The sequence below is a fragment of the Sphaerodactylus townsendi genome, linkage group LG04 (genome assembly GCF_021028975.2).
Source record: "Sphaerodactylus townsendi isolate TG3544 linkage group LG04, MPM_Stown_v2.3, whole genome shotgun sequence".
Lineage (NCBI taxonomy): Eukaryota > Metazoa > Chordata > Lepidosauria > Squamata > Sphaerodactylidae > Sphaerodactylus > Sphaerodactylus townsendi.
Genome location: NC_059428.1, coordinates 141,674,923 through 141,692,981, shown reverse-complemented (window position 1 = coordinate 141,692,981; position 18,059 = coordinate 141,674,923). Strand labels below are relative to the sequence as shown.

General features: G+C 47.2%; 1 protein-coding gene across 1 annotated transcript in view; it reads left to right on the top strand.

The window, feature by feature from the left end:
- Positions 1-18,059, top strand: part of SLC5A10 (solute carrier family 5 member 10) — a 132,244-nt gene that overhangs the window by 18,533 nt on the left and 95,652 nt on the right. Inside the window, exons 6-7 of the mRNA XM_048494819.1 lie at positions 13,104-13,209; positions 14,866-14,946. Of these exons, the coding sequence (XP_048350776.1) occupies positions 13,104-13,209; positions 14,866-14,946 (187 nt within the window). The remainder of the gene's footprint in view (positions 1-13,103; positions 13,210-14,865; positions 14,947-18,059) is intronic.

Here is an 18,059-nt window from a genome sequence, read left to right as displayed (position 1 = left end):
GAACTGCCCGGGATTACCTCAAAGGCTGTTCCCGTTTTGTGAATGCCTAATGTCTCTTCTGTTTTTACAAGATTCCTGTTGCATTTGGAAGTTGTTGTCTTAAACAAGCCCGCCTCATGTTCTTTCCCCACCCAGCCGAGGGAAATCATAAAGGGAGAAGCGGCTGGGGTCATGTTTTGCTAACGCAGGGAGTGGAATTATTGTTACTTTTAAATCAAGGTGTGGGCCGCTGCCGGCGGCTTATAGAATCCCTTCCCCTCCCTACCCAGATAATTCAGAAAAAATTTCCAGGGATACTGCATATGCCAAACCCACCTGGCAATAGGCAGTTAAATAAACAGTTTGAAGAAGAAGAAGAAGAGAAAGAATAGCCAATAATTTAAATGAAGAAATAAAGAAGAAGAAGAAGGCTAAAGAAGAAGCAGCTTAAAACAAATAGCCAGCCATACGCCACAAAGAAAGAAGAAGCAAAGAAGAAGAAGAATAGCTGAAGAAGAAGAAAGCAAGAAGCGGCATCTGATTGTTCGGCTGACCCAGCGACGACGGTACTTGACGGCAATATTGACGAGACCAACTGGCAACAGCGCACAATACCGTTTTAATGACCACTTGGCATCGACGCATCTAATTTGGCTGCATGGCCAGCGGCAACGAGCGACGACGGCGGCGACTTTAATTTATACGACGCATCGCAATTAATTAATTAATTTTATCTAATTTTAATTTTACTACCACTATCACTTAATGGCAGGTCAATGACCAAATATACCTGGCAAGGTGACGGAAAGAACAAGCCTGGTATGGTGGGTAGGGTGTCGGAGTGGGATATGAAGGATCCAGGTTCGACTCCACATTCTGCAAAGGGAGCTCGCTGGGTCTTCTTGGGCCAGCCACATCCCCTGCCAGCCTGACCTATCTCACAGGGTTGTTGTGAGAATAAGATGGAGGAGTGAAGAGTGAGGTAATCTGCCTTGTGCCTGCAGTCGATGAGAAAAGTAGAGTAAAAATGAAATAAAGTTAAAAATAAATCTAACCTTCATGGAGCAGGAATAGGGGTGGATTACTGGGACCTCCATGTTCAGACGCAGTCTACCTCTGAGGAACATGTACAGGGCTGAGGCTGGCGAACAACAGAGGCGCGTACGTGTTGCCTTCATTCCTATAAATATTTAGTTTTGGTCATAAATTGCCAGAGCTCTAGCAGGGCTGTAAGGCGAAGGGGGAGGCGAGACTTATTAATTTAATTTAGCATATCTCTTAGAATCAGTGTGGTGTAAGACTTTGGAGGAGACTTGCGTTCGAATCTTCCACTCTGCTCCAGAAGCTTGCCAGGTGACGGGCTCTCAGCCTAAGCTACTTCGCAGGACAGTGTAAAGATAAAATGGGACAAGGAATAGGGATGTTGTAATTCAGCTTGGCCCCCCGCAGGGAAAAATAAAGTAGTTAAGTGCCGTCGTCGATTCCGACTTACGCTAGACCTGTGAATGAATGACCTCCAAAATATCCTATTGTTAACAGCCTTTCTCAGATCTTTCAAACAGATCCGTCCATGGCTTCCTTTATAGGCTCTGCCAGTCTTCTGTTGGTCTTCCTCTTTTCTGCTACCTTCAACTTTTCCTTGCATTATTGTCTTTTCCAGCGCCTCTTGTCTTCTTATCATGTGACCAAAGGACTATAGCCCCAGTTGGGTCATTTTAGCTTCTAGGGCAGGGGTAGGGAACCTGCGGCTCTCCAGATGTTCAGGAACTACAATTCCCATCAGACTCTGTCAGCATGGCCAATTGGCCATGCTGGTAGGGGCTGATGGGAATTGTAGTTCCTGAACATCTGGAGAGCCGCAGGTTCCCTACCCCTGTTCTAGGGAGAGTTCAGGCTTGATTTGACCAATTGATTGAGCCAAAGTGGCCTAGTGGTTAAGAGTGGTGGACTCGAACCTGCGGAACCAGGCTCGAGCCCCCACTTCTCCACATGAGCGGCAAACTCTTATCTGGTGAACTGGGTTTGTTTCCCCGCTGCTGTGCATGAAGCCTGCTGGGTGACCATTCCCAGTTCTCTGAATTCTCAGCCCCACCTGCCTCACCAGAGGAAGAGGAGGAGTTTGTAAGCTGCTTAAGGTTGAGAAAAGGAGAGTAAATCCAAACTCTTCTTCAATCACCTACTTATTTGTCTCTTGGGCCATCCACGATCCCTATCAAACTCTCCGACACTACTTTGTTCCTGTCAGCTTCCTTCATTGTCCAACTTTCACACTCATACATAATAAAGGAGATTGTTATGGAATGAATTATCTTGATCCTGGTCACCAGCAACACACTTTTATCCTTACGAATCTTTTCTAGCTCCTTCACAGCTGCCCTTCTGCCGTCTCAGTCCTTCACTGCTTGGTTGCAGTTTCTCTTTAGTTCATGATGGAGGCAAGGAATAGAAAATGTTGAACCATTTCAATTTCTATCACTGAGGCGCCATCATGTACTGTGGAATTAGTTGCTTTAATTTTAATTGTAAATTCCCCACTTACCGGGAAGGGCGGCCCATCAATCAAAGTATAATGAAATAAACCAAGGTTGCGTAGAAATAAACAAACAGTTTGGACTTTCACTGCTTCTTCGGTCTGTTTGAAGCTCATTCCAAATAAAAGTTGTGGAGAAAAAGTCTGATTTAAGATTTTGGCTACTGCCACCTGCTTACATTTAAGATCGAAAATTGTCACTGAAAGTCAAGAGGGGTGAAGTGGGTGAAAAAATAATCAGAGCCAGTAATTAAGTATATTAATTACTGGCTCAGATATATTAATTTGCACCTCTCTATTCTGCATTGGTCAGATCTCACCTGGAATATTGTGTACAGTTCTGGGCACCGCAATTCAAGAAGGATATTGACAAGCTGGAACTGGTCCAGCGGAGGGCAACCAAAATAGTAAAAGTGAAATTCCACTCCTGTCGTCTCAAAGACAGCCTATTGAAATTAATGAAACTTCCAATTTAATATTGTTAGATTCTTCTAATGTAACAGAATCTGCATTACCTAAAAAAAAGTGACTACACCTCTGTGAGAGAACCTGGCAGTTTAGGCTCATAAACGCAATTCACTCCATTCCGTCCTAAAAGCGAACAAGAAGGCATAATGGCAAGGCTGGAAATGACAAAAGTCCAATTTAATGCAGCTTACGACTTCATGCTCTATTCCTTCGACTCAGGAATCTCTAGTGTCTGATATGATGAATAAGGATGGACCTATCATTTCTCCTAAGAACACTTTTTTTTTAGCCAATCAGAATTTAGATTTGACAAATAGAAAATGTTTCTCTGTATCTAAACATAACTGATAATGCTAAATGGACGAATGGGTGTGTAATCTGTGATGATGCAGGGGTTTTGGATAGAGTTGAACCGCTGAGCTGACTTGCTAAACCGATTGAATCCCCAGGCTTATGTTCAAGTTTTAACTTTCTTGGAATACAGCAGGGTGGAACTCTAAAAGGGAGGATCGTGTTCTGCTGGATTTTATTTCTAAATTTGATTGTGTACTATTACAAGAAACCTGGTTATTAGATGCTCCAAGAACGACAGGTTTCCATCCTTTCCATCTACGTGGCTTTAGGTTAAACCCAAGCTGGTCTCTGTATTCTGATTAAGGAATAGCTACATGCCATAATGAGATATCTTGATCCATGTAACTCATTCGCTCAGGCTTCATTCACAGATTTGCACCCTAAACCATTATTAATTGTCATCTGTTTTATTTACTCATCACTTCTATTATGTACATCGGAACTTGGTGGCTACTGGAGCTCCAACTTAGACTAATCATTTTAAGGAAGCAAACTTCCCTAATATCCCAGTACTAATATTGGGTGATTTTAATGCTAGAATAGGTAAGAGAATTAAAAATGCTAGGAAAAGCTGAAGGTAGCAGAAAAGAGGAAGACCCGACATAAGATTGGCAGAGTCATCTCTGGACTGTGGGACTGGTGAGGGACACCCCCTTTTGGGAACTGGTAGTCAGCAGTGGGATGATGTGACGTGGGGTATAATGGAGACTGCATTGCTGGTTATGCTTAGTTCTGGCAATAGACGTCTCAGCAGTGGCGTAGTGGCTAAGAGCAGTGGCTAAGAGCAGGTGCACTCTGATCTGGAGGAACCAGATTTGATTCCCAGCTCTGCCGCTTGAGTTGTGGAGGCTTATCTGGGGAATTCAGATTAGCCTGTGCACTCCCACACACGCCAGCTGGGTGACCTTGGGCTAGTCACAGTTCCTTGGAGCTCTCTTGGAGCTCTCAGGGTGTTTGTTGTGAGGGTGGAAGGGCAAGGAGATTGTAAGCCCCTTTGAGTCTCCTACAGGAGAGAAAGGGGGGATATAAATCCAAACTCCTCCTCCTCCTCCTCCTCCTCCTCCTCCTCTTCCTCCTCCCTCCTCCCTCCCTCCCTCCTCCTCCCTCCCTTCTTCTTCTTCTTCTTCTTCTTCTTCTTCTTCTTCTTCTTCTTCTTCAATGCTTATTCCCAGTGCTTTAATAAAGAAAACACCTGAATACAGAGTCTTATTATTGAACAGTCCAGGGGCACGCCGTCGCTTTTGTTCAGTCACTGTGTCCTCCTGCTGCTCCACCCAGGCCTATTTGGTGCACGAGGTCCATGTGGGTGTAGATTCATGTTGTTGTCTGGCTGCAGAGGCGTGAGCTTTCATGTACCGATGCCTTGCTGTCCTGGGGCAGGGAGTGCTTAACTAGGTCACCCCAGTTTTTACAGCCTCCATTGGCTCCCCGGGCATCTTCACACCACATCCACGGGTGAGCCGTGTGCGTTGCAGTGGCTTACACCAGAGCAGCTCCATAATTCCATGAAGAATGTTAATGCCCAGCTGCCTCTGATGTGGTCGGGGCGTGAGCTGAGAACGGGAGCCGTGCCTTGTAAATGGAAAAAAACAAGGTCATCGGCTCACGTGTTCTTGGGAAGGTGCAGGCTGTCTTGAAACGAAACATCTGTGCGTTTGCAGAGGCCGTTTCTGCACCCTTTTGGAAGGCTGCAGGTGAGTTTTAAAGCAAAACAGAAAACTACGAGATACCTCCATACCAAATGTGTGCGAGTCCACAGAACAGCTAAAAGCATTATATTCACACACACACGCACGCACACACACACACACACACACACACACACACTATGCCTTACTTCAAATGAGATATGGTATAGTGGTTAAAGCAAGGTTCCCCAATGTGGTGTGCACTGGCACCATGGCAGGCACAAATATATTTCCCAGCGTCATTCAAATGCTTTTAGAAAATGGGTAGGGACAGTTGGGATTCTGGCAGAATCATAGAGTCATAGGCCCCTTCCGCACATGCAGAATAATGCACTTTCAATCCACTTCCAATGGACTTTGCAGCTGTGTGGAATAGCAAAACCCACTTGCAAACAGTTGTGAAAATGGATTGAAAGTGCATTATTTTGCATGTGCGGAAGGGGCCATAGTGTTGGAAGAGACCCCAAGGGCCATCAAGTCCAACCCCCTGCAATGTAGGAACACCCAATCAAAGCACCCCTGTCAGATGGCCATCCAGCCTCTCTTTAAAAACCTCCAAAGAAGGAGACTCCACCACACTCCAAGGCAGTGAATTCCACTGTCAAACATTGTCTGCTCCTGCATTAGAAGATAGCTCACCAAAGGCAAAAATAGGGATAGTTGTTTACAGCAGACAGGGACCATAAAATAGGAACACCCCCTCCCATCCCCCAAGTCAATCACGATAACCGGGTCATGTATTTCCCACCATGACTGATCTCCACATTAAAGAAACTCTGATAAACATTGGAGAACCATAGAGGTTCTCCCAGAACAGTTTGAAACCAGCGGTTGCAAACCACCGAAACCTTCCATTCCCATGTGGTTGGATCTCAATTTAAAATCAGGTTGAGGAATCAAGACGGGGAAAACCAGAACTCGGTGCCGGCTGAAGCTCGCCCAACGCACCCTCCCCTGCAGCAACCTGGCATTTCAAACAAGCCGACTGGATCCGCCCTTCTCCCTCCTCACGAGACTGCACCCTCACTCAGAGAAGGCCTTGCCAAGTTGGTTCGTCGCCAACCCGAGGTGGCTCAGAAAAGTTACAGCACCCGCCTGTTCGACAGGCCGGCCAAAGCTTATGGGGCGAAACCCTGCCCTATAGAACTTATAGAATCATAAGGGTCATCAAGTCCACCCCCTGCAATGCAGGAGAGGAACACACAATCAAAGCACTCCTGACAGATAGCCATCCGGCCTCTGTTTAAAAACCTCCAAAGAAGGAGACTCCACCACTCTCCGAGGCAGTGAATTCCACTGTCGAACAGCCCTGACGGTCAGAAAGTTCTTCCTAATGTTTAGGTGGAATCTCTTTTCCTGCCCTTTGAATCCATTCCTCCTGGTCCTAGTCTGGAGCAGCAGAAAATAAGCATGCTCCCTCACCAACATGACATCCCTTCAAATATTTAAACATAGCTATCATGCCACCTTTTAACCTTGTCTTCACCATTTTATGGTTGGGCCCACCACCCTGTGTCAGAATGTCAAAGATGCCCACAAGGTTGGGGACGGTTGGGTTAGAGGATTCAGGAGCATCTGGGTTCCGATCCTGGCTGGCTCTGTAGTTTGTCTCAGAAAAAGATGCTAGCAGGGTTGTATATTCATCCCCCACAGGATGAAATGTGCTGGACCTTCTTTGCTGTAGAATGCTCTTGGCTGGGTGTTAGTGCCTATCCAGCCCTGCTTCCGCCCCTCCTTCAATCCGTTTGAAAATAAAAACACATTTTGGCATTCAGTTTAATTATACAACCTTGGCACCCAACTCACCTTTCCTTCCAGCTGGCCTTCCCCACGTGCCGCGCTGACAGGGCCGTGCCCGCCCAGCCATTTTGCCAAGAAAAAGTACGACGCAGTTGGCAAAAGGCAAGTATCGGTGATGGTCGTTCAACAAACTGTAAACGCTCTTGTTAATAACAAAAAATTAATGTTTTTGACAAAGGCAACACATACATGGAATGATAATTCTCATATTTGTTTGGGATCAGTCATGGTGGGAAATACATGACCCGGGCCGGTTATCATGATTGACCGGGGGGCTGTTCCTATTTTCTGATCCCTGTCTGTTGTAAACCACTATCCCTATTTTTGCCTTTGGTGAGCTATCTTGTTCAAACTATTTTGAATGGTGATTTACTTGGAAAAGATTGTACGCCAGCTGTCAGCCTCTCCCTCCAGCAATATATCAGTTATGTGTACTGGGTGCAATTTCCATTTTTAAACAGTCCATTATGTGTAAGTCTGCTCGAATCCAGGACTATAACAAAGGCCAATGAGATTACCATTCTCACTGAGAGTCAAAACTCTCTTCCTCAGATACCAGACAGGGGTTTTGACTCTCAAAAGTTTATACGCCCGAAATCATGTTTGTCTTTTAAAGCGCTACTGGGGAATCTTAGAAGAAGCATTTGGGTTTACATCCTGCCTTTCTTTCCTGTAAAGAGACTCAAGGCGGCTTACAAACTCCTTTCCTTTCTTCTCCCCACCACAGACAATATGCAAGGCAGGTGGGGATGAGAGAGTCCTGAGAGAACTGTGACTGGCCCAAGGTCACCCAGCAGGCTTCATGTGTAGGAGCAGGGAAACAAATCCAGTTCACCAGATAAGAGTCCACCGCTCATGTGGAGGAATGAGTAATCAAACCCAGTTCTCCAGATTAGAGTCCACTGCTCTCAGCGACTACACCACGCTTACTCATCTACTGTTGACCAACACGGTTACCCACCAGAGACTATGTGTAGTTTTATGACTTAATACTGGTGGTGTCCTGACCTGGATAGCCCCAGCTAGCCTGATCCCAGCAGATCTTGTAAGCTGAGCAATTTCAACCTTGGTTAGCACTTTGAGGAGAGGCCATCTAGGAAGTCCGCATGGCAAAATTATACCTGTGTATCACTGGTGTTTCTTTTTTTTAACCTGGGTCTATTTTATCCTGGGGTGTCTGTCCACATGGCTGCCTGTTTTTTGAAGGAATCTAGTGAAGGAAGGAGGGAGGAAATACTCCAGCTTGTTTTGCATACAGATTTCTGTATTTACTTTGGAAGCATATCTGGGCATGCCCGGTGTCCCATGTTCTGATTGGCTGTTGTTTTTGAGTGGCAGCTGCAAGCAGCCCTGAGGATGCCCGGTGTCCTGTATTCTGATTGGCTGTTGTTTTTGAGTGGCAGCTTGAATGAATGTCAGGCGAGGAGATCAGCAAGCTGGGCAGGAAAAATAAACCGGTCCTGCTCCCAATTGGTTTTCACACGGTAATAGGCTCTAGCACAGCGGTTCTCAACCTGTGGGTCATGACCCTTTGGGGATCGAACGACCCTTTCACAGGGGTCACCTAAGACCATCGGAAAACACAGCAAAATTACAGCTATGAAGTTGCAATGAAAATAATTTTATGGTTGGGGGTCACCACAACATGAAGAACTGTAATAAAGGTATTAAAGGGTCGTGGCATTAGGAGGGTTGAGAACCACTGCTCTAGCAGGACTGGGAATTGTGCAGAATTCTTGGCTGCACAGGGATATTTTTCTTGCTCAGCCCAGGATATCTTGACTGTGTGAAAATGACCCAGGGTAGCTAAGTTGAAGCAGATGATGGCAAATCACCTCTAAACATCTCTTGCCTTGAAAACCCTACAAATCGTCATAAGTTGGCTGCAGGAAGTGTATATTTGGCACTCTCCTAAGAAGCTAAGTGGATTTGAGGTTCTAGTCCTCATGGGCGTGTTTTCTGGCAAGTTATCCATGGGTGAACCAAAGCATGGCAGGGTATAGTGGTTAAGAGCAGGTGGCCTCTACTCTGGAGAACTGAGTTTGATTCTCCGCTCTTCCACATGAGCGACAAACTCATATCAGGTGAGCTGGATTTGTTTTCCCTGATCCTACACATGAAGCCTGGTGGGACCAATCGCTGTTCTCTCCAAACTCTCTCAGCCCCGCCTGCCTCACAAGGTGTCTGTTATGGGGAGAAGTAGGGAAAGGAGTTTGTAAGCTGCCTTGAGTCTTCTTACAGGAGAGAAAGGTGGGGTATAATTCCAAACTCTTCTTCTTCTACAAGCCAGGGGGACCTTGTAGGGTCCCTGGTATCGTCACAGCCCCAGGTGGTGAGTTCCTTTCTAAATCTGGCCAGATGTGGTAAACAAGCCCATTCCGCCTCCACATCGGTCCCCTTCTTTGAAGACAGTCGTACCAGGTTTGGAGCCAAGCGTGGCAACGCTCCCAGGAGGCGGGGCAGATGCCAGAGGAACAAATCCCTTCAAGTCGAGGGCGAGAACACCGGCTTCGCCCCACTTGCCGCCTTCCGCGTTGCCACCTCCGTCATCTCGCCCGGAGGGAGCCACAGGCCAGCGAAAGCATTTGCTGATCCTGCAGAAAATCAGGGAGGCGACCGGCCCTCCTTGGCAACACATCTTAGGAAGAGCCGGACGCAAAGAGACTCTTGGGGTTGCTGGTGAGGAGGCCAGACTGTAAGGCTGGGCTCTGCAAAACTGGCGAAGAGCAGTCTGCGTCTCTTCTTGGCGGCGGCTTGGAAGGTCCCAGATTCAGGGCCCTTCCGCACATGCAGGATCATGCACTTTCAATCCCCTTTCACGATTGTTTGCAAAGTGGATTTTGCAATTCTGCACAGCAAAATCCAGCGGCAAAGTGTATTATCCTGCATGTGCAGGAGGGGCTTCATTCAGCCATGAAACTTGCACATTTGGAGAAAGTCACTCACACCGGCCAACCGTGCAAAGTTAAATATGGGAGGGTCACCGTGCACAAAATCCCGACGTCTTTGGGGGGCAGCTGGGAGGAAATAGTTGTTTGTATAGCACCCCATTGACACATCACATGCTTCAGAGAACCAGAATTCAGGTCCTGGTGATAGGCACCGGGGCAAAGGCCCTGTCCACAGAGCAAAAGCTCTGACCGGTTACAAAAATAACCATCCAAAAGCTTCTTCAGTGTTCAGAGATTTATTGTTTTCATTCAATTCTGCGCAGAAGAGGGAACTCTCCTCTGTTAGCAACAGGGAGGAGGTTCAAGGGGCTGTTGCTTGCGTAACATAATTTATACCCTCTTACAAACATCCCTCCTTGTCTTCTGATCATTGGTTTGAGTCAAGAAGACGTACAGACCTGGTCATCTCATCCAGTGGTGGGATCCAAAAATTTTAGTAACAGGTTCCCATGGTGGTGGGATTCAAACAGTGGCGTAGCGCCAATGGGGCTGGGTGGGGCACGACGGGGGCGTGGCTGGGCATTCTGGGGCGGGGCATTGCTGGGCGGGGATATGGCAAGGACGCAGCCGCTGCGCTGATCCTTGGGCGGGAAAACGAATGCACGCAGGCGCAGGCTGCCATGCACGCCAGTGCACCTCCTGCTAGACTGCTTCAAGTTCTGTGTGCTACTGCTGAGGGAGCCGGAGGAGGGCGAATAGCTAAAGGCCAAAATCGCATTAGGCAAAATCACCAATTAGTAACCCCCTCTCAACACACACAAATAATTGAAGTAACCTACTCTTCGGGGAACCTGCTTGAGAACCTGCTTGGATCCCAACCTCCTGATCTCAGATCCCACCTTTACCACACCTTGCCCACTTCCCATATTTGGTGAAACTTAGAAGTCAAAAAACACCTTTGGCGTAGTGCCAAGGTTTCTGTAACAACTACTGGTTTCTAGTTTACCTTTATCTGTATTTGTGAGCTTCTGCTAATTCCTTATCTCCTTGGTGGGGCCCTGTTTTCCCAAACCACCTGAAAAACTCAGTGTCAGGCTGCCCCATGAGTTTCGTTTCTTCCAACTAAAATAAGCTTCTGAAGTGCTTGGTGCCCAGTGAATTACTCTCATATAACTTGTATGATTAAATACAATGGCTTAAAACATCATAAACTATATGTCCATATCACTGGCTCCAGAGGATTTATTGTCTCTGAATTAGACCGGGGTCCCCAACCCTTTTGAGTTGTGGGTGCTTTCGGGATTCTGACAGTGTGGTGGGCGCAGCTGAGCTGGCCACAAAATGGTGCCACGGCTTATCTTCGGTCACAGAGAAGACCCTTGTGTTGTGCTGGGGGCTGCCAAAGAACCGTTTTTAAAAATCGGCACCGCCAATCACATCTCTGGTGGCCAATGAGCAGTCTGACTGGGCAAACGTCCAATTTGGTCCCACCCACTTTCCAAAACACTTGGTAGTGACCAGGGAAAAGGCTTGTGAACCGCATGGCAACCTGGGCACCGCGTTGGGCACCCATGAACCAGGCAAAGGGCGGAAACGGAGGAGGTGGGCCTAACGTGAATACATATTCATCCCTGTTGCATTTTTATAGGCTTAGTACTTTACTACATCTGCCTGGGATGTTCCTAGTGTTGTCCTCCGGTCCCCCATGGGTCTTGCCAGAGATGCATGCAAGTCCCCAGTTAGATTCTTAGGGTGATTTGGATCGGGGCCATATTGCTCCCTGGTGCCATTTTGCCATGCACCTGGGAAACAGTTGTCTGTTGTTGGTTTGGGGGGAACTTATGTGCACTGATGGTCTTCCTGTAAGCATCTGTGAGGGGTCATATATCTGCTCCGTTGGGTTGCTTCAAGTTAGGGAAACGATACAGGGCCATGTTTAAATTCATTCTTCCTGCACATTATTGTACGGATCTGAATCAATCCCAGACAGCTGAGAGCAGATATCCGCTTGGCCGGACCTGGGAAGCCCAAAAATAGAAAAGGTCCAGCGTAGTATTGTGTGGAAGCCTTAAAACGTTTTGCTTCACTCAGTGCCTCGGTCTGTCTTCTTTTGACGTTTACTGCACTGAAGAGGAAAGTGCTCCCGAGCATGTGCAGAGGGCTCACCCGCTGAAAAAGCCCCTTGATACTCTTTAAACAGTTCCTGTTCGCTTCAGTGAGGTTTGTGTTGCCCTGCTGGTTTCTTGACTTCTCTTAAGTTCCAGACCGAAATGTTTCTACTTATGTGGGTTTGTTTCTTTTTAGTTGTTTTATGATCTGGTCTGAGCCTGAAGCCTCTTTCATTATTATTAATTTAGATGCTCTGTTTTTGTTTTCCTGCCCTGATTTGAGTTTGTTTTTGTGGATGTTTGTTTTTAAACGCCTCTCTGTCCTACTGGTTTAATGGCTTGCTTTTATAATGTGATTCGTTTCGGCTTTATTGTTTTAGTTGCAGTTCATGATCCACCTTCATTTGTAGACAGGCAGGTATAAATCCTGTAAGAAGACTCAAAGGGGTTTACAAACTCATTTCCCTCTGCCCCCCCCCCCCCCCCAACAAACACCCTGTGAGGTAGGTGGGGTTGAGAGAGCTCCAAGGAACTGCGACTAGCCCAAAGGCACCCAGCTGGCATGTGTTGGGAGTGCACAAGCTAAACTAGTTCACCAGATAAGCCTCCACAGCATAGAGTTTCAGAGGATTCCTAGACCCCTTCCGCACATGCAGAATAATGCACTTTCAATCCACTTTCAATGAACTTTGCGGCTGGATTTTACTGTGCGGAACAGCCAAATCCACTTGCAAATAATTGTGAAAGTAGATTGAAAGTGCTTCATTCTGCGTGTGCAGAAGGGACCCTAGAGCTGCTCAGATCAGGGCGGGGCATCAAAACAGGAAATGATGTCATTACACCGGGGATTCTGGGGAATTTTTAAAAACCCCTTCCCCCCAAACCAAGCGACTGCAAGGAATGGGAACTTGTGAAGGGACGAATTTCTGGCCCTAGCCAGAGACTTCGCAATGGGAACGGGACTATGGAGTGTACCACTAATATGCACTGTCTGTTGCTGTCTGTTTTTATCACCGAATCATATTTCTATTCACACAGTCTTCTCCTTGCATTGTTTTGTATGTCATGTTTAATACGTATGCCTCGTGTCAGATTTCTGCAGTCTTCATCCTATTACCTTGTTTCTCAGATGCCTCTCGTGCCGACTCGCTTTGCGCAATCCGTCTTCAGCCTCAAGTGAGAAAGGCAGGCTATAAATAACACAAATAAAATAAAAATGTGGAGGACTTCCTTGGCCTCTGTCCAATGCCCGATCAGATCCCGGCTTTGATTTTTTCCCTTGCAGACAGACCTGTATTCGGGAGCCCTCTTCGTTCAAGTGTGCCTGGGATGGAACCTCTATCTCTCCACCGTCTTGATGCTGGCCATCACGGCAATTTATACAATTGCAGGTAAGGCGGTAGATTAAGGGGTTTCCAGGCTTTTTGAGCCTGTGGGCCCCTCTAGAATTCCGGGGCAGGGCAGTGGGCGCAGCCACAAAATGGCTGCCTCGGGAGGCGGAGCCAGCCACAAAATGGCTGATGCAGGCGGCAGGGCCTGCCACAGAGTTGGGGGAAAGTTTATATATACTTTTAACTTTAAACATAGAGCCAGTGTGGTGTAGTGGTTAAGAGCAGGTGCACTCTAATCTGGAGGAACCGGGTTTGATTCCGGCTCTGCCACTTGAGCTGTGGAGGTTTATCCGGTGAACCAGGTTTGCTTGTGCACTCCAACACGTGCCAGTTGGGTGACCTTGGGCTAGTCACAGTTCTTCGGAGCTCTCTCAGCCTCACCCACCTCACAGGGTGTTTGTTGTGGGAGGGGAGGGAAGGGAGTTTGTAAGCCCCTTTGAGTCTCCTTACAAGGGAGAAAGGGGGGATATAAATCCAAACTCTTTTTTAATGATAGTAACTGGTTGTTGTGGGGGGTTTGGGCTGCGTGGTTGTGGTCTGGTGCTTTTAGCCCGCATACGTTGGGAGGTAAAACTGCCAGACCCTGGGCACATAGCCTGAGAAACCCGCAACAGCCAGATGCCAGCCACAGATTGGGAAGGAACTCTGTGGAGGAAGCTCAGCCAAGTATAATGCCATAGAGTCCACCCTCCAGAGTGGCCATTTGGTTCAGGGAAACTGATCTCTATCATCTGGAGCTGACTATGGGAGGACTCCAGACCCTGCCTGGAAATTGGCAACCCTAGTTTTGGAGGAGGCTGGTCCTGAACCCTCTGACTAGAGGGGAATTGTGGTAGGGATCCCGTCATCTTGTTGCATTGAGAAACTTTATTCCAACTAGCTTCTTCCCAGCAGGGTTTTGCCGTGTGGATTTGTGATTCTTGTGTTAATTCTGTCCTCTTTTCATAGCTGCTCTTTTACTTAATCAACTGTCACAATATCTGGTTAATAAAACACCCTTGTGGTTATTATGCTTCATTTTTTATTATGTCTTCCTTTGTGAGACTTCCCTGCAGATGGGAATGGAAGAATCGCATAAATAAATTATTTATTGCTGTGATCTCTATTATTATATTATTAGTAATGGGGACTGTTTGGTGTAGGGTTAAAGTGTTGGACTAGGATCTACGAATTTTAGGTTCAAATCCCCTATTCTGCCACAGAAAGTTGCCGGGTGATCTTGGGCCAATTGCTTTTTTTTTACTTTGCAAGGTTTTAAGAATAAAATGGAGCTGTAAATCACTTGGGACCCCATGGGGAGGAAAGGCCGGGACACAAATTGACTACACAAACCACCCTCAGCTAAGCTGTGTTTGTCCTTCTGCCTTCCCCTAGCCCGCCCTCCCAATCATATGTAAACTTTTAATTTGATTTTATTGGGAAGGGGGGCATAGAGCCAAGAAGAAAAGCCCTCCTGTTGAGAAACTCCTGGCTGGGGAGTCCCACAGCTTGGGTGCCACCACTGAGAAGACCCTGGATTTCTTACCCACCTGCCCACAACCTTTAGAAGGAGACGCTTCCAGATGGTCCTCGGAAGTGGACACAGAAATGGACTCACGGGAGAAGCCGATCTGTCTTGTGGTGTCTATGTCTATGCCGACACTGTGTGTCTTGCAGGTGGCTTGGCGGCGGTCATCTACACAGATGCTCTACAAACCTGCATTATGATTGTTGGAGCGGTCATCTTAGCAGTGATGGGTAAGATCGGGAATGCTTGGTTCTACTCCCCTGATCTCCAGGAAGTGATGCAAAAGCTCTCCCTTCTTTGGTCATGTGTGCACTTTGCTGTGGAAGGAAGGATCCTGCCAGTGACATTTTTAAGGACAGGCTGGACCAGTGACGAAGGGAGGGGGAATTGCACCTGGGGCATGAACTGCCCACACGCGCCCTTCTGCCCCCCGACACGTCTTGCCCCGCCCTGAAATGTCCCTGACACTCCCCCGGCCCTGCCTCCCCATGTGACTGCAATGATGCCACCCGGGACAAGCCGCCCCAGATGTTCCAATTGCAGCTATGCGCCTGGGCTGGACTTAAGAGAGCAAATCTGGGCCTGGTTGGCAGGAAGTGAATTCGCTGCCTAAGTGACTTCTCATGCATCTGGTCCCCTCTCCCCATCCTGCTGTTCTGACTAGGCCAAATTTAGAATTTTGTGCCTTGGGCCGGGATTTATGACAAGCCCGAGCATGTATTCATTCCCCATCATCTGGATCATATATCTGGCATGGCCTTGCCTAGGTCTAAGGCCCTTTCAGCATAACAAAGGTCTCTTCCGCACATGCAGAATAATACACCTTCAATCCACTTTCAATGCCCTTTGCAGCTGTGCGGAATAGCAAAATCCACTTGCAAACAATTGTGAAAGTGGGTTGGAAGTGCCTTATTCTGCATGTGCGGAAGGGGCCTGTGAGATTGGGTGTTTCCCCAGGTGGAAAGGACCAGCCTCCAGAAGGGGAACACTCCGGATTCCCCCGGATTTCCTCAGTGGAGTTTCCTTTTGGCAAATGGGCTCGAGGCTTCCTCTGGAGCTACTGTCTTGCACTGGTTCTTGGGTGTGGCAGGTTTGATGGGGTATTCCTCTCCCTGTTTTGAGCTGGCCCAGGGTAGCTGTTAACAGGAAGGGAAAGTAGCAATTTTGGATGTTTCAGAAAAGCAAGAGAAACGGGACTGACCAGGCGCTGTCGTTTCCCACTAATTTCGTTTCCTCTTCCCCGCCCCCCAAACATCTGATGTAATTCTCAGTCATGTGTGTATAAGATGCTCTGCAGATTTGTATCTTGGGGCTGGATGGTGTGGACAGTTGAGCTACTATCTTATCATGAATCCATGTTTTGCTTTTCATGTGTGCATTGAATCTTCATGGTCGCACTTCCTTGGTGGGTTGGTTGCTTTTTTCCCCGAGCACCTCGAGGCGCAGTATTTTGCGCCTGGAGAAATGGAAATATCAACCCCCAAGTAGCATCCTGGGGACCACCATATTCTTGCAGCATCTTGAAAGACTACCATTTTAGCACAAGCTTCTGTTGAAATAATTGGATAGAGCCTAGAGTTTGTAAAAACCAGAAATGGCATTGTGTACCTCTAGGAATCTCTGGAAACTCTATGGAAAAAACATAGTTTCCAGTGATTCTTAGAGCTTCCCTGTCTCACTTCCTGTTTGTTTCAGTTTACTGGAAGTGATGGGATGCTGCATCTGAGGATTCGGACTGTAATCTAATCTATGAGAATTGATGCTAGACATTTTTCCACTGGGTGCCGCACAACTCGCAATTGCTTTTTCTGCAGTAGCTGAATGTGTCAGCCCCTTTGGATCTGACATTATTACATCTACCTGTGGTGCCGCTGTGAGTGGAGTGTTGTATACAGTTGTGATTCCCCCATCCTAAAAAGGATATTGTTGAACTGGGCAAGTGAACAGTAAAGGTTAGCGTGACAAACAGGGCTGTCGGAGACACCAGGTTCAGATTTCTACTCTTCCACAGGGGTTTGCTGGGTAACCCTGGGCCAGTAGATAAATAAATGCACTGAATGATTGAAGAATTTGAGGGTTCACACTCTGAAAAAAAGGAAAGGCTGGCTGGATCAGTCCAAGACCCATTTAATTTAAGACATGGCTGGAAATTGAATGCGGGTATTTTTGGTTGGATCAAAACATGTGGCTGTAAGAATGTCCACATCCTGTCGTCATTTTTGTAGCAAGATACAGCGGTGAGGGTGCCCAGCTAGTAGTGATTAAGAGCAGGTGCTTTCTAATCTGGAGAACTGGGTTTGATTCCCCACTTTGCCACTTGAGCTGTGGAGGCTTATCTGGTGAACTGGATTAGCTTGTGCACTCCAACACACACCAGCTAGGTGACCTTGAGCTAGTCACAGCTCTACAGAGCTCTCTCAACCCCACCCACCTCACAGGGTGTTTGTTGTGGGGGGGAGGGGTGGAAGGGAAAGAAGATTGTAAGACCCTTTGGCCCCTTCTGCACATGCAAAATAATGCGTTTTCAAACCACTTTCACAACTGTTTGCAAGTGGATTTTGCCATTCCGCACAGCTTCAAAGAGCATTGAAAGCAGTTTGAAAGTGCATTATTCTGCATGTGCGGAATGAGCCTTTGAGTCTCCTTACAGGAGAGAAAGGGGGATATATATCCAAACTCTTCTTCTTCATCATTTGGGAGGCCCAGGTTTGAACCCTTACCCTGCCATAAAAGTGACCTTGGGCCAGCCTTGCCTCCCTCATAGGGTAGTTGTGTAGATAAAATCCTTGATTTCCTAGGGTGTTTCTTACATTCTAAATATTCTAGCCATAATTCTCTCGTGTGAATATCCTTTGGTCGGAGACATGTTTCACTGCAGAACAAGAGACTGGCCGCATAGCTTTCTGAATTTTTATTTTTTAAATCTGTAAACAATGTTTTTGGGAGGCTGTACAGCCAGGCTTCCGTCCCTTCCCCAACCCTCATTCCCAACATACAAGTTCTGCTTTGGAGGGCACATGTAGCCAAAGTGTAAAAGAAGAGAGTCAAGAACAGCAGCAAGCCAAGAACCTTTCGAATGAGGCAAAAACGTCTCCCTCCCTTTCTGGTGACAGTCAGATGGGGTTTTGCATTTCCATTTTGGACAACTGTCCTCGTCTTTGGGAGCCGGCCCTGGTTTCTAATACCCAATCCCAGTCTCCTGGAGAGATTTAGAGATTGTTTTGTCTGAAAACTTGGCTAACCTGAGTTTCAAAAGCCGCCCTTCTTCCTCGTCTGGCGCAGGTGCAGCATCCCAAATGCATGACGGTGACCTGTGAGATCAGGCTTGCAGCGTGTGTCATGG